Genomic DNA, 17,497 nt, shown 5'->3' with positions numbered 1-17,497 from the left:
TTTGTTCTTGCAAGCTAGTCTCGTCGGAGGTCCACGCAAGGTCAACAGAAGCGCCACATCCCCAGCGTCTGTCACCTCGACTCTAGGACAAGATCAATGGGCCTATTGTCCATCATTTTATAATTGAAGAATGTCGAGACAAGAAATTTTTTACTTGTGGAGGCTTCTCTCATAGTACCTTGGCTCAAGTTTTTCCTATAGATCCTTGGTGATTCCTACCGTATGGTAGATGTCAAACAGGTTGTCCCCCATGACGTTGAGGATGTGACCTCTACAGATTTCATCGTCCGTTTCCCACTTCTATTTTGCAGGGAACTCTCCCCCTCTCCTTCATGCGTTGACTTTAGGGTGTTGAGTATATAAATCACCTTTAGGGCCACAAAGAGGAAATGAACCCTCTTTTTCCAAAGGATGAAGTTATCGTTATCAAATCTGTCAAACATGCAAAGATTTATTTACTAATAGGGACTGCATGTAAATTTTCCCTTAGATCTTTCATAACACTGGCCATTTTGGATGGTAGCATAAAGCCTTAAGATTATTGGTGTAGTACGAAGCTAGTGCTAAAAAATAAGACCAATCTTGAACTCTAAATCCTGTCTTAAATACTATCTTTAAAACTTTATTTGATCTATAAATTGCGTTCTATAAAGATTAAATATCATATATATGATTAGATGAAATTAATTATCTATACTTTACATTGAGTAAGAAAATTTAAAAATTAAGAATAAAAATATTTATTTATTTTCCATCTAATTTAACCTCTTTTTAGAGATAGTGAAGCACATCGAAAATGATCAAAAGTGATAGAACTTTTTCTAAAAATTATGACTTTTCTTTCCAGCTTTTTTAATTTATTGAAAATATCCAATAAAATAGAGGCAAATTAACTCACCGATGAATGGTAAATTTATCAGTCCATTATTATTTTTATATGTAAATAGATGAATGGTTCGATTAGGATGTAATCCGTCTTTTTCTCCATCCAATTAAACTGACCATTAGATACTATTGGGTCGGATCTCGCATTGGATCCTCATTCGCGTTTCATCCTATTAACGGAGATTAGATGCAGCAAGCAATAAAAAAGAATCTCTTCTGTATTAATTGTGCGGACGAGAATAGGAGGTAAATAAAGAAGATAACGGAGGTAAATAAAATCAATTAATGTCGAATTGCCTTGTCGGATTAAATATTCCAATTTCGGGTCCTATTTAGCGGGCCCCATTCAAACCGGGGCCGCACCATCGGGCTCATCATCACGTCTTGCACGCGATGATTGCCAGTTTTATGCGGTTACGATCTTCTCTTTCTTGCTCCACCCGTTGCATATAATCTCGCCGGCGAGAGAGCAGTCGTCGAGTTGAGTCAAGGCTATCTCTGTTTAGCGATTGCCGTCGCCGGGAGAGGAGATAGGAGAGGAAAAGAATCGATGGCTTCCGTTCGCCTCTTTCGCATGCTCTTCTGCTTCCTTCTCTCCGCTTCAGCAGCGGCAAGATTGGCGCCTTTGATAGAGGAGTTTCTCGGGCCGAGCGGGGTTGTTGACATCTTCGACACCTCCAACTATGGCAAGTTGCAGCTCAACAATGGATTGGCTCGCACCCCTCAAATGGGGTCCGTTTCTGAGATCCCTCTTTTTTTGCATGGACTTCGTGTATCTCGTAGTCCAACGTCTTCTTGGTCTGGTCTGAGCCGAGTGTTACCTTTCCTTCTGAACCGTCTTTGTTTTTTTTTTTTTGAATTTATTTTTATTGTTTATCTTTTCTACCTTATTTTCGGGTCAGAGGTAGATTTTTGTTATGTTGGGACTTTGTAGTTTGTACAATGACGCGTTTGTATTGATTTGCCTTCCTTTGATTTATATGACGGACTGGAATTTGGTGATGCAGATGGAATAGTTGGAACTTCTTTGCTTGCAATATCGACGAGACGGTGATTAAGGAAACAGGTGCGGTAATTCACACCATGTCCGTTTGTTCTCGCTTGATGGAACAGACATAGTGCAGATTATGATATGCATATGCAGCATATGTAGATTCCTGTAGTATTGCACATATAGCTATTTTTTCTTATTAAATGAAACAATAATACTGATCACCTATGCACCCACATACTGTATCTGCGATGTGCAGTGCCTCTGCCTGCGTATGTTTTCTGAAAACAGATTAGTCACTTTGCTCACTTGATGTTCATAGAATCTAATTAGGATCCCTAAGTTTTGTAATTGGTTTTTTGGCTATTAGTTTCAATTAAATTATTGATTTTTTGCTTGTTTTCTTCTACTTTCCTATTTACTTTCTCTATTTCCCACATTTCGTTTCCATTTCAATACAATTGATATAAATCTACTCAGTCGTCTTTTTCCTTAAAAGTGCCTGATCTGGGGAAAATTATCGTATCCAAGTGTTGTGCCTTATCCAAAACATCTCAAATCTGATAGACAAAACCTCAGCCTTAAATTAAATGTATTGGTGAATCCCTAGTTAGATTAGTATTCAAATCGACACAAATATGTGCATATTTTAGCCAACTGGTTGAAGTTGACTGTTACAATTTGTTGATTGATTAATTGAGATAAAGACAGGTGGATTCACATGTAGCATACTGGGCATTCCCTCCACTTAGCTTAAAAGAATAAGCTATCATAGTTTTTATGATATTAATATGTATATATGTCTATATAATTAGTGTATTATTGTTGTTTGAAATCACATTACATGTCAATCGACATAGGTGAAATGTGCCTTGAGAAAGGTGAAACATGTCATTCCTCACAGGGATTGAAACCAAAACCAAGTTAGCATGAATAAAATAACATGCTTCACATTATTGCTCGATTGCAACCATGTATTGTTTGTACTGGTGATATACACATTTATCTCATCTGGTTTTAAGCAAAATTGACATTCCATTTGGTGAGAAGAAAGGGTGGATTAAATACAGAAGTGGATCTGGAAGCTTGATATGCGGGTTTGTGGTAAATGTCCAAAGGTGCAATGGTTTTTGATGCAGTGAGGGAATGAGTTAAATCACTTTGTGGAAATCAGTGGAGGAGGTGATTAGCCATGAAGGTTAGGAATTGATCATCACACAGAGCAGATCAGGTGCAAGAGTTTGATAACCCCAAATCATATGACTATTAATTAATACATATATAATATACTATATACCTAGTTCTGATAGCTTGGTTTAACATGATTTTGACTCTAGCTCAAACCATTATCAGACCAAAATTGAACCTACATGTCGCCTGATTCTTATATCACCCACCAGGGATGTAATTTGGCCTAACTAGACCTTACTTGAAGCCAATTAGGTTCAAATTTACCAATTGGTTAATGTGTCAAAACAAATTAAAAAATACATAATTGTTACAAATATAAAAGATATAGCGTACTCAAATTTAAGTCATGCACCGTGCCTAGCCTATGGTCCTATGTATATTGTTAGGATATGAGGCTTCATATTCTTGAACCTAGTGTGATACATGATAGGATGTACTCATATTGCATGTTTTTGTCTATATAATCATCATCTTCTTGAATAGCATTTTACCCCTAGACCATTGATATCTGAATTTACATAAAAAGTGTTGGCCATTTTTCCAAAACTAATCCCTACTAACTTAGAATTGATTTTTTTCAAGTAATGTGCACCATATTGACTCCTTTTTTTTTCTAACGCTAAATTGGGCCTTAAGAAACAAAATTGTATATCATGGTTTGAATTCTCAAATGTTAACATAGAGTTATCATCCCAAGGGTCAAACACTCAAGTGTAGTTAGCGGTGTTCGTTGAATGGGCATTTTCTTAACTCCTTGTAGTTTTTTGTTTGATATTCTTATTTGTGTTCAAATGCAAACACAAACGATTGAGTTTAGTCCTGGTGTTGGAGAGGAGGAATCAAAAGGTACGAATGCAAGACAAATGGTGTCTACTAATGAGGAAATGTAATTTTTGATTAGTTAGGGTGTAGTTTAAGATATAGCTACAATTGTGAAGCTTGCTTAAGAGTTAAGCATAGTTGATATTCAGACTTTAGGCCTGCCTTGGTGTAGACTAACTAATGAAGCCTGGAAGGAAGCACGATGAAGTATGAAACAAGGGCTCACTTACAATAGCTTATGAAATTGAAACTCATGTTGTAAATTTAATCTAATTAATAGAAATCATACTTGTGTCTGAAAATCGTAGATTGTGTGTAGAGTTTCTTGTAAGAGGAACGTCTTTAGTAATCAAGTTTGGGTGATTGAATTGCATATCTATTTGTTTCTGCGAATTTAGAAGTTATATGCTTAGTTTTACCTTTTTGTAGTTTGCAAGGTTTAAAATCTCATTTGGGTCAGTCATTGATATCTAACTAGATGAAATTAACATAATGTAAGTATGAGATGGTGTTGATAAAAAATTCAAGAGGAGGAGAAAGAGTAAGAACAGGATTAGAGGAGGATGGATGAAGAAGAAGAGGTAGGGAATGAGACATAATATTCACATTCAACATCATTCTTAGATAGAGTTCTGTAGTTTTCCTATAGAAATCACATTCGGCAAAGATCTGTTTCCTGTCTGTCATAAACTACATGATGTAGTTATTGATAAGAGATATTTTTTTGTTTAGTAAACTTCTTACTTCAACTATGAAGTGTGCATTTCTATTCTTTATGATTGTGCTCAGCTTTCTTTTCAGATGAGATATTTTTTTAGATTTATGGAAACCATTACAGTATTTGATAAACAGTACACTTACTAACTCTAATTTTTTTTTTTTTTTTGGATTCATTTTCCAGCTGATGCTCTTGTTTCTTCTGGACTGGCTGCATTAGGATACAACTATGTAAATATAGGTGAATCATGGGTTAATGTCTTCCCACCTGAATGTTCAAATTCATTAATCAGTTTTGCTTCTCTGGTTTTGGCATATTTTTGAACAGATGATTGCTGGTCCTCTTCATCACGAAATCAACAGGTTTGTTCTAAAGTGGTATTCCATCTCCAAGCATTGCACAAATACTGGGACTTACCATATGCTTGAAATTAACTTCTTAATTGGAATGGCATCAAAAGAATATGATGAGTTGGCAGATTTGCTTACCTGTTGAATTTTGCTTTTGCTTAGGGATCAACTCTGATTAATTGAAATGGGATCAAAAGAATATGATGAGTTGGTAGATTTGCATACTGGTTGAATTTTTCTTCTGCTATGGGATCAACTCTGATTAGTATTTTCATACATGAATTAGTATGTCTTAATACTGAGTTACTGACACAGAGAAGTTCTAGCTGCATCTTTTCAGAATGTTAAAGTTGATAATTTCGAAAAGTGAATTATTTTTGTATTATTATATCCTTTGAAATTGAGAACATATGGTTCAATTCTTTTAAGCATTCTCTGATCCAATTTATCATTATTTAGATTGGTTTTCTATATTTTTAACTAGGAATAGTATGTGGTAGTCCTGTTGAGTCCAGATAATCCAGTGGCATAGTTGTGTTAGTAACCAGAGTTGCAAGTCAGGATCAGATTTTTTTTTTTTTTAGGCTCAGAGTCTGCTCTTGTAGCCAACTCTCAAAAGTCAGGAATCTTGTATGTTAAAGAGTCGCTTTTCTCAATTTTGTATTTAACAAAATTGAATACACCACTATCTTTTGTCTGCTAATGAGGAACCTCATGTTATTGTTTACATGTAAAGTAGTATGTAGTATACTTCCTGATATGGTTCTGGGCAAGATTCACTCATATGATGCAATGAATTGACAATCTAATTCTGTTCAGTCCTGAGAGTAGGTTCTCTAAAACTGCTCTTTGTTTGAAAATTTCTCTCTTAGCAGGTGTCATTTCCTTTCATTTATTTTCTTATATAGATCCTAGCATTACTTCGTCAAATTTCAGTAAATAGGCAGTGTAGCAATATTGATGCAACATGTTATGCTATTTTTGTTAGAGAAAATTGAGAGGAGGATAAGAGGACAAGATGGACAAGTAGAACACAATAATCTTTTACACTTCCATTAAATCGTAAAACATGTAGCCTATTTATAAGCTATCTACATAACTCATTACAACCCACTAACTCCACAATTCACCCCACTAATTCAACTACTCTACCCAACTACTACCACTCATTGCCACCTCATCAATCCACTAACTCAATTGTTAATTTTGAGTCATTTATCAACATTCCCCTTGATTCAAAATTACAAACACCAAAACACGATCTAAAATAAATAAACTTCTCTCTTGGAAGTGACTTCGTCAAGATATCCGCCACTTGTTCATGTGTGCTACAGTGCTCCAACATAATTTCTTTATTTGCAACTAAGTCTCGAATGAAATGTAGACGAATATCAATATGTTTAGTCCTCGCATAGAAAGCTGGATTTTTTGTCATTGCAATTGTCGCCTTATTATCACAAAAAATAGTAGTTGCATCATTTTGTTGTTGGTGAAGATCTGCAAGTAATCTTCTAACCCAAATTGTTTGACATGTTGTTGAAGTTGCTGTTACATATTCTGCTTCTGAAGATGATAAGGCTGTAGTAGCTTATTTCTTTGAACTCCATGAAATTGCTCCTGATCCAATATTAAAAACATTAGCTGAGGTGCTCTTTCGATCATCCACTGAACTTGCCCAATCACTATCAGTGAACCCATAAAGATCAAATTTTGAAACTTTAGTATAATAAATTCCATAATTCATGGTTTCAGCAACATAGCGTAAAATCCTTTTAGCTGCTCCAAGATGATGCTTCGTAGGATTTTGCATAAACCTGGAGATTACACCAACAGAAAAAGCAAGTATGAGTTAGATAAATTAAACCTCCAACCAAACTTCTGAAATTTCTTGCATTAGCTTTTTCTCTTCCCGTTGTAATTTCTCATTTATATTCATAGGTGTAGTAGCTGGAATGCAATTGAATAAGCCGATCCTTTTCAGAAGATCTGTCGCATATTTTCTTTGTAAGATAAAAATCCCATCAACTCCTTGCTTCACTTCAAGACCAAGAAAATAATGTAATATTCTCATATCTGACATCTCAAACCTCTTCATCATATTAGATTTAAAATCAGCCAATAGAGAATCAGAAGAACTCATATAAATTATATCATCGACATAAAGACACACAATAATATAATCATCTCTACCTTGTTTTTTCACATAAAGAGTGGCTTCATTTTCACTTCTTGTGAAACCATGCTGTCGAAAATAACCATCAATCTTGCTATACCATGCCCGTGGGGCATGTTTTAACCCATAAAGTGCCTTTCTCAATTTATACACCTTATTCTCTTTGCCTTCAATTATAAAACCTTCTGGCTATCTACATAAACTTCTTCTTGTAAATCGTCATTTAGAAATGCAGATTTAACATCAAATTGATAAACTGGCCAATGTAATTGTGCAGCTAATGCTAGGATAATTCTCATAGTTTCAAATCTAGCAACTGGAGAAAAGGTTTCTTCGAAATCAATACCTTGTTGTTGTGAATACCCTTTTACAACAAGTCGAGCTTTCTGTTTTTGAATGGTTCCATCGGCATGTTATTTTGTTGTAAACACCCACTTGAGACCAATCACATTCTTACCTTCGGGTAGATCTACCATCTCCCATGTTTGATTTTTATGGATTGCAATTAACTCTTCTTTCAATGCATTCCTCCATTCCTCTTTTGTTACTGCTTCTTCAAAAGTTGTAGAATTTGTAACCAAAAAAGCAAATTGACTTGACTCATATATTTCTCTTAAAGATCTAACCTTTGCTGGAGGCGCTTCATCAGAAGATTCTTGAAAGGAGGATGAACTGCTACTTCTTGAATTTGATGGTGAGGGAGTTGGTGATTCCAAAGGAGATGATTCAACACCTTCTGTTGTTGTTCTATCCTCCATTGGGATGTGAATTTGAGTCTCTTCACCTTGTGTATTCCAATTCCACTTTGAATTTTCATCAAAATCTATATCTCTCCTTATAATTAATTTTCCAGTAAGAGGATTATACGACCGATATGCTTTTGATTGAGTGCAATATCCAACAAATATGCATTTTTAAGATTTCTTCTCAAGTTTATGACGAAATTGAGAGTTAATCAAAGCATATGCAATACTACCAAAAATTCTTAAGTGATTTACCGATGGTTTTCTACCTCACCATGCTTCATATGGTGTTTGATTTAAAACGACCCTTGTTGGAGAAATATTCAGTAAGTAAACTGATGTGGCCACTGCTTTAGCCCAGAAAATATTTGGAAGTCCTCTGATATTCAGCAAACTTCTAGCCATTTTTACAATGGTTCGATTTTTCCGTTCGGCAACACCATTTTGCTCCGGTGTATAAGGTGTTGTTAATTCCCTATGAATACCATGTTCTTCACAAAATTTACTAAATTCTTTAGATAAGAACTCACCTCCTCGATCTGTACGAAGAGTATTATTAAAATAGCATTCTAATTTTCCATAAGCACCTTGAATTTTCTGAAATTTTCAAAAGTCTCTGACTTGTCTGCTAGAAAATATACCCAACTCGTCCGACTAAAATCATCCGTAAACATTAAAATATATTTACTCCCACCAAACAATGTAGTTCTCATAGGACCACATAAATCAGCGTGAATTAGCTCAAGGCATTCTGAAACTCTCCATGATTGCCCACTTGGAAAAGACTTCCTTGTTTGTTTTCCATAAATACATCCTTCGCATAAACCAAGAGAACTAATTTGAGATAATCCAAAAACCATACCTTTCTGATTTAAAAGTTGCATGCCTTTGATGTTGAGATGCCCATATCTCAAGTGCCACATCTTGGATTCATTATCTTCGCTATCAATAAAAGCTTGGTTTCCCATATTAGATATCTTCAGTGGAAACATCTTATTTTCTGTCATTTGCATGCTAACAATAGACTTTCCAGAATCTTTATCAGAAATAACACAAGCTCCGTTATCAAATACAATAACATAGCCACCCATCATCAATTGCCCAACACTTAACAAACTATGTGCCAAACTAGGAACAAAATAGACATTGTAAAGCAATTTTACTTTACCATCGCTAGTCTCCATGGCAATTGTGCCTTTGCCTTCAACTTGTATCTGCTTATTATCTCCAAGTCTTACTAACATCTTCTGTGATTCATCAAGCTCTTTAAATAATGACTTATTTCTAGTCATATGATTTGAACATCCACTATCCAAAAACCAAATATTGTTTTGAACTTCGTTAGAATGAGAATGAACCATAAATAGCTTACTTCCCTCGTTTTCTTCTTTCACACAGTTTGCTTATGAGCCATTTCTTCAATTCGCCTTTATATGCCCAAATCTTTTGCAGCCATAACACTGAATGGAATTTTTATTCCATTTTTTATCCCCGTTAAATTGCTTCTCTTGTCTATTAAAATGATTTCTTCCTCTACCACGTCCTCTACCACGAAAACCTCCTCTTCCACGACCTCTGCCAGTGAAGTCTTCCTTTTTTGCCTCACGAGCTTGCAAAGAACTCATTAGTTCATCAAAAGATAAAATCAAAAGATCTTTTGCCTCCTCGATCGCAGTTACTATGTAATCATATTTAGCAGTCAAACTTCGCAAAACTTTCTTAGCAATAATTGCATCAGTGATCTTTTCTCCATAAGATCTCATTTGACTGATAATCGAAATTACTCTAGATAAAAAGTCTTGTAAAGTTTCATTACCCTTCATAAGCAAGGCCTCAAACTTACTTCTGAGAGTCTGGAGTTTCACTGCTATCACCTTGGAGCCTTGGAATTCTTTCTGCAATATTTCCCATGCTTCTTTGGATAATGAGACAGCTGCAATTCTTGAGAAAATCGTCTCATTTACTACCAACAAGAATGAACAGTGCTTTCGAATCTTTCTTTCTATTCTCCTTCAATCGGCCTTCATCGGCATCCTTGTCGTCAAAGCCTTTCTCTACTAAATCCCAAAGATCTAAATAGAGTCTTCATTTTGATACTCCAAAATTCATAGCACTCTCCTTTAAAAACGGGAATGAAGGGTTGAGAAACTCCGTTGATTGTCATTGCGAGCAAACTAGGACACGTCAAACTCGGCGCTCTATACCACTGCTAGAGAAAATTGAGAGGAGGATAAGAGGACAAGATGGACAAGTGGAACACAATAATCTTTTACACTTCCATTAAATCATAAAACATGTAGCCTATTTATAAGCTACCTACATAACTCATTACAACCCACTAACTCCACAATTCACCCCACTAACTGAACTACTCTACCCCACTACTGCCACTACTACCACTCATTGCCACCTTATCAATCCACTAACTCAATTGTTAATTTTGAGTCATTTATCAACAATTTTGACAGTAAAGAGTACTAGGCTTGATAATGTTTTTTCCTCATCACATCTGTATAAGGTACTGAATACCCAACACATCAATTTCTATTGGCATTCTTTGTTGAAGAGACTTTTGTACAGTATTATCCAAAAATGAGAACATACCTCCAATTTCAATGAAACACATGAAAATAGAAGGCTTAAGCACGAAATTCCATCTTATTTATGTTTAACCTTAAATAATCAGGGATCACAATTATATTGGATAGTGCTGAACTTGCTAGCAAAATGACATGGCATTTCTTCTTGAAAATTGATTCACAGTTGAATTTTGAATATCCATGGTGCTTTCTCTTTAAATAAATGTTAATGACATTTAATCTAATATTCAGTGTCTTCCCATGGCATAGGTTAATTGTTAAAATAAGATTTAGTTTGCTTTTGCTAGCATATTTGTGCTTATTCTCTTTCATATTATGTTGAATTTCCAGGGAAACCTTGTTCCTGATCCGAAGACATTTTCTTCTGGAATAAAAGCATTAGCAGATTATGTACATCTAAAAGGCCTCAAGCTTGGTATTTACTCTGATGCTGGGTAGGAGATGTTGCTATGTAATTGCATAACATTAAAAAAATACATGGATAACATTGTAATTGATAGGCTCTATAGTATGATAACCAAGAAAACACTCTTTATTACTAGAGAGCTTATCTCTTTGATAAAATTAAATTTCAGGGCGTTCACATGTCAAGTTCGACCTGGATCCTTATACCATGAAAGCGATGATGCAAAAACTTTTGCCTCATGGGTTAGTTATTATTTATTGCATTTTAATGTTTTCTATAATTTTAATGTTTAGTTTCTTAGAGATGGTAGTTCAGCCTATTCACCCATCTATTAGCTGTTAATATTTGCTGATTCTGTTGTTTACTTGATTCTTTAGGGAGTTGATTATTTGAAGTATGACAATTGTTACAATTTGGGAATAAAACCTGAGAAACGGTACTTGTTTTCGCATTCATAAGTGTAATGTGTTAATGAACTAAATATGCATTTTTGTATAGTTATATCTTTGAAATATTTTTCATTTCAGTTACCCCCCAATGCGAGATGCACTGAATTCCACTGGGCATGCAATTTTCTATTCTCTGTGTGAATGGTAAACTTCTTACCCTGATTCGGGACATTTGTACCTAAACATAGTTATCTATTCATTGATTTTTTTTTCTAGGGGTGTTGATGATCCAGCCTTATGGGCTGGGAAAGTTGGTAACAGTTGGCGAACAACAGATGACATCTCTGATTCATGGGAAAGGTGAGTCTATATATCCCCATTTCATTACAAGGAATTAAAAGTTTTATTTTGTTAATTAATGAATTTATGATTATTTCAAGCATGATCACCATTGCTGATATAAATGACAAGTGGGCATCTTATGCTGGCCCTGGTGGATGGAATGGTATATTTCCCTACTAATTTTGCTATGTCATGCAATCAAGTGTTTTCAACTGATTGAATCACCATGAACTTTCATGGCTCCCCAATTTGCCTATGGATAGATCCCGATATGTTGGAGGTTGGTAATGGTGGCATGACCTATGCAGAGTATCGATCTCACTTTAGCATCTGGGCTCTGATGAAGGTATATTCTCTTCCTGAAAAACTATAGGAACAACAATTAATGTATTAGCATTTCCAAGAAACTTAAATGCTCTATAGCTATATAAAGTAAACATCTAGAATATGTACATTTCTGGAATTGCCCTTCAGTTAAAAAGTATGATGGCTTGGCCATTGATTGTCACAGAGGCAGAACTGTATTGCTCTTATACTTTGATTCACTTGACATTCCTCATAGGTATCAATATTTGCAGGCTCCTCTTCTGGTAGGTTGTGACGTGAGAAACATGACTGCTGAAACACTTGAAATTTTAAGCAACAAAGAAGTCATTGCCGTCAACCAAGGTAAAGTTGTTATACCATTAATGCACTAATACGTCATTAGGACATTAGAATAATTGCCATCTGCATCTAAAACATTATTAAAACATCCATTGGCATAATATCTAAGATGTTTTTATGATATCTCAAATGCTGTTACAATTTTGAAAATATGTTAAGTTCAGTTTCTATACAACTATTAAAGAATCTAGTAAAGAAATAAAAATAACCATCATATCTTAATGAACTTGAACTTTTTCCGAAACAGCTTCCTATATTGCTCATTAGAATCTTGAATAAAAATATTGAAGTAATAGGGGTTAACACAACCACTAAGTAGGATTTTTCTAAATGAAGACCAAATGCCCCCAGGGCAAAGGGCAAAGTGCAAACGGTGGGCGCACGGTATCTCCGGCGTAATGGTCAGGGGTCGATTCTCAGGAACTGATGACCTGAGATTTATACCTGTATTTACCTTCCTCCATATCCGTGGGGCCGGCACTAGGAGGGCCATTAAGGTAGCAAATCTACCTTTTTTCTAAATGAAGACCAAATGCTTATTAAAAAAATTACATATACCAAAGCAAATTAGATAACTAAGGGCTTCTACAAAGTACAGCAAAATAGTGTCAATAACATGGTCATCAATCATAACAAAAGCATAGAACACAAAAAAAAGGCATAGAGCATATACCCAAGACATTAATGACGAATGGAGGAACTTCTGCACTCCTTGGGAGTTGTGTAGTGCCCACGAATACAATATTATCCTCACAAGGACAGTGAACCTCATAGTTGCCACGTCTAACAACTCAAATCCTAAAAATGATCGCTAGCTAACACAAAACTATCAATACAAGAAAATGAGTTCTCAAGGCAAACGAGTATTTGAGTATACAAGGATTATAACATAAATATAAACCATACTAAAATAATTTATCATGGTTAACGAAATAACAAAATTATGCTAGGTAACTAGTTAATTGAATAAATCTTAATTTGAGTATTCTCAGCTTCATATTCCTATAATGTCATCATGTGTATTCCTATTTGAGTAGCCAAATTTAAATGAAAATTTGTATGTTTAATAATCTAGAATTATAGTTTTAGTCTAGTTAGAAACCCTGATTTTATTAAACCAGTAATATTTTAAATTAATTAGAAATTTTGGTTTTGATTAAACCAGTAATCTTTATATTAATAAAAACCATTTTTTTATCATACCAATAAATTTAGGTTTCAACTAATCCGATAACTTGGTTTGGTTAGACCATAAAATTTAGACTGAAATGATCAGAAACTTAGTTTATTACACCAGTAACTTAGATTTATTAATTAACCGATATTTTTTTATTAAGAAACCTAGGTTTATTAATCAATTAAATCTTGATTTAATTAATTCAGAAAACTTAGATTTATTAATTAACCAGACTTTTGATTTAATTAAACCAGAAAATGTAAGTTTATCAATTAACTAGAATCTTAATTTAATTAAAATTAAAAATTGTGATATGTTAAGTAACCATTTTCTTAGACCCGAAAAGACAGCTTTTCTCCAACATAAAGATAAGAGGGTGTTTATATTAAAACTGGATCAGACATTTTCTAGTTTTCTGAATTCACAAAATTAATAAAATTTGAGAAATCTTCAATTTCTAAAGCAATAGTTATCCTATAATTTTCAAATGCAAAATTTAAAAGTTAAGACAAGTTGAGTTATAAAACTTGAGAATTTACAATGATTCATATTTCTCATTAAATTTAATTTGATAATTATCATTAAATAAAATTCTAATACTTAATTATTATTAAAAATAAAATAAACCCAGAAAAAGCCAAAAATAAATATGTAACAAAATGTGCTCCCAAGTTTTTATGTACTCTTTCACTCATTTCCCCTTGGATGTTTTTAGTTGTTTTATTATAAATCATTGATTAGTATTATATATTATGATTTTCTATGAATAGGCAGGTAAATTGCATGGTACCTTTGAACTAAATAGAAAATATATTTAAATACTTAGAACCATTACCATCATAGCTGGAAAAAAAAAGTTGGAACCGTCTAACAATCACTTCTGGAAAAGAGACATTAATTGAACCCATCATATACTAGTTAGTTCTTAACTATCAGATGGTTTCCATTGTTTTTTGCTTCAGATCCTCTTGGTATTCAAGGAAGGAAAATTTATTCTCAAGGAAATGATGGTTGTAGTCAGGTTCTGTATCTTGCACTCTTTTCGTCTCTCTTTGAACTTTGAAATGTATGCTCTATTTCTAAAAAATTCTTCCATTCTTATCCACATGGATTCTCATTCAGGTTTAGTAGTCAACATGATCAAATTAACTAGGATGTATCCTTCAAATTTTTTCTGTACTTCAAGGGTCTTCCTGCAATTTTGGTTGTGGCACTTAAATAGCTGTAGTCATATGGTTTTAGTTGTTGTTGCCATTCTACATATGTTTGTGATTCAACCTAATTTGGATCCACGTTTGTTCAAATTTATTACAGCTACTTGCAGTAGATTGATGTAATAGAAACATGCTAAAATCATATTGTTGGAGATCAAGGGTTTCTTGGTATTTTATCCCATATTTACATATCTATGTTTGCCTCATCCAGGTGTGGGCTGGTCCACTTTCTGAAAGTCGCGTAGTTGTGGCTTTATGGAATCGTTGTTCTGAAGTTGTCACAATCACTGTCAGCTGGGAAATACTTGGACTCGACATTGCAGCCAGCTTTTCACTAAGAGATATTTGGAAGGTATGTGTAGCTATATTCTTGTTACTTGCAACACAAATTTTTATGGATACTTTAGGCCACATTGTTTTGCATGGTTCATCAGTGGATATCTCTGGGTCCATCTTTTTAGTATAGAAAATAAACTATTCTCCATATTCAGATTATTAAATGTTTTCTGTAGATATCTGTTTCAATCTGTTTAGTGATCAAGTGATCTGAAACTTAGCATTCACAATGTCTTAGTGTTAGAAGGCGACATGTAGCTCCAAGGAACGTTATCATTGCTTTGCGGTCCATCTGAAATATGCAGTTATATATTAACCACTGTTAGTCATTAAGCAGCTGTTCTTCTGTAACATTCAATGGGTTTTACATGGCTCATGTTCTGCTTTTCTACATGGAGAATAATCTACACAGGGATACTTTTGTATTGTCTATTATGTTAAGTGAGCTTTCCCGATAGAACTAATAATGGTGTACTTAGTTCACTGAATAAAATTGATAAGGAATAGCATAGTTATTCCTAGGGAATAGAATAAGTGTAGAATAGTTATGGAATAAGCTTTTCTTGCCCTAGCTTAGAGTAGCAGTGCACATAGAAGAGAGGGAAGTGGGGAGAGAGAGAGGGAACTAGTGGTGGGTTGGGGTGGTGTCATGTGCATGTGGTGAGGGAGAGATCAAGTGACAATGTCACATGAAGACGAAAAGGGGATGATCAAGAACAGAGGGGTGAGAATAAGCAAAGAGACAGAGGAGATATAAATAACTTCTAACCTCCCAATAATTCCACTAATTCAACCAAACACAGGAGAACTGAACTATTCCAAATACAAACTTGGTTCAGCTCTAAACTTAACAAACAAAATGAGTTCATATCGTGTTCAGTTTGAACTCACACAACTTTAATCATCATGTGTATTTGATGAGCTCCATCTAGCCCTATTTCAACTCAAGACTTAAAACTCAAAATAATGGTTCAGTTCACCGCTTAATTTGTTGTCTAAAAATTTTAAAAACTAATTTAAAACATGAAAATTTTAAATAGGTTCAAATTTAGTATTTAACAGAAATAAAATTTCAATACTTTGAATAGAGAAGAGTTATATTTACAAAAAAATTTACTTTCCAACATGGTGACGTCAAAAAATAAAAAGAGTATTTGTCATCATAATATGATTAATGATGATTAATTGATGATTAATGCTTTTATCTCCATAATTAATTGATGATTAATGAAACTTTTTAAATTTTAATGGAACTTTGTAGCAACCAAGTTCTTAAAAGTATTTGTCATCATGATATGACAATAATTTAAACACTTAAATGGTAATAATTACACATATTCTGATTTAATGACATTTTGTAACATGAAATGGAAATTATTCTATAGTCCATTATAAAAATTTCTACGTGTACGTGATAAAGATGAACAAATATAATTAACCTAATTATTTCTCATGTATTAATAATTCTGATTTTAAATGTATGAAAATTGGAAAATGAAAGTTTTGACTGAGCGTTCTCTTTTTTCATTATTTTTGTCCTTGTGTTTCCTTTTTGTTCTTTGCTTCATGATTTAAATTTCTAGCTCATGTAAGTTTTTTCCTTACTACAGCATGAGATTCTTTGAGCATTTCTATTTTTTGTTTTGTTTAACGATTTACATCTCCAGTTATCTTATCCTTGTCTTTCTGCAGCATGACACCCTGCAAGCCGAAGTTATTGGAAATTTCTCTACAGAGGTGGACACTCATGACTGCAAATTATACATACTCTCGCCAATACCTACCCGTTTTGTCGATCGATCAAATTCGGTTATTTCTGTTCTCTAGTTTCCATGCATTAACCACTCCTTGTACAAATTGAACGCACCGAACTTGAGGTGTTGGATTCTTGAATAAAATCTCAGTGAGTAAAAAAAATGCAATATACTCTCTTTGGTCGCCCAACTGACTACATTTCCGGAGTTAAGATCAGTGTGATTACTTGCGTCTGTCTTTCACTTTGTTCTCGTTTACTTTCTGGCTCAAATTCAAGCCCAACATGAAGACCTAATGCTTCTGTTCAAAAGTGTGAAAAATGTAGTTGATCTCATGTTCAAAGATATTCTTGTTTTTCCCCTTTTCATCCAGTCACAGTTGTCTCGTCCTGCCCTTCTAGAGATGATGTAGCTTGAAGATCTCCTTGATGTCAGCTTTAGGCAGTGCAAAGGACTGAGGTTGCCGATGCTAAAGGTGCAGAGGAGCACTCGTACCATATCTTGACTCTGCAGTCGATGAACTCATTGCCCTCCATCTCCATGCTTGCCGCGGAGTTAGCATCAGTCAGCACCATAATTTCCAACTGGAGCAGCTCGTCCAGCCACTGTTGGGTCTCCAGCCGCCGGCACTGTAAAATGCTCAGGTGATGAGCTGGGCGACCTCCAGTTAACTCAGCACCACTTCATCATAGTGCTCATGTCTAAGAGAAAGGATTCTCCTCTGATGTGAAGGAGGATGA

General features: G+C 34.5%; 1 protein-coding gene across 1 annotated transcript; it reads left to right on the top strand.

Moving 5' to 3' along the window:
• The first annotated feature begins 1,280 nt into the window (after nucleotides 1-1,280).
• LOC122023496 (alpha-galactosidase 3-like) lies at nucleotides 1,281-16,947 on the top strand. The gene is made up of 15 exons (XM_042581621.1): nucleotides 1,281-1,617; nucleotides 1,893-1,951; nucleotides 4,791-4,847; nucleotides 4,935-4,969; nucleotides 10,804-10,907; nucleotides 11,049-11,121; nucleotides 11,257-11,315; nucleotides 11,407-11,472; nucleotides 11,545-11,628; nucleotides 11,709-11,773; nucleotides 11,874-11,956; nucleotides 12,189-12,279; nucleotides 14,416-14,474; nucleotides 14,879-15,019; nucleotides 16,696-16,947. Exons 1-15 carry the CDS (start codon nucleotides 1,436-1,438, stop codon nucleotides 16,828-16,830), a joined length of 1,293 nt encoding a protein of 430 aa, XP_042437555.1. The 5' UTR covers nucleotides 1,281-1,435; the 3' UTR covers nucleotides 16,831-16,947.
• The last annotated feature ends 550 nt before the right edge of the window (nucleotides 16,948-17,497 follow it).

This window comes from Zingiber officinale, chromosome 9B (genome assembly GCF_018446385.1).
Source record: "Zingiber officinale cultivar Zhangliang chromosome 9B, Zo_v1.1, whole genome shotgun sequence".
NCBI classification, from domain to species: domain Eukaryota; kingdom Viridiplantae; phylum Streptophyta; class Magnoliopsida; order Zingiberales; family Zingiberaceae; genus Zingiber; species Zingiber officinale.
This window is presented reverse-complemented; position numbering and strand designations above follow the sequence as displayed.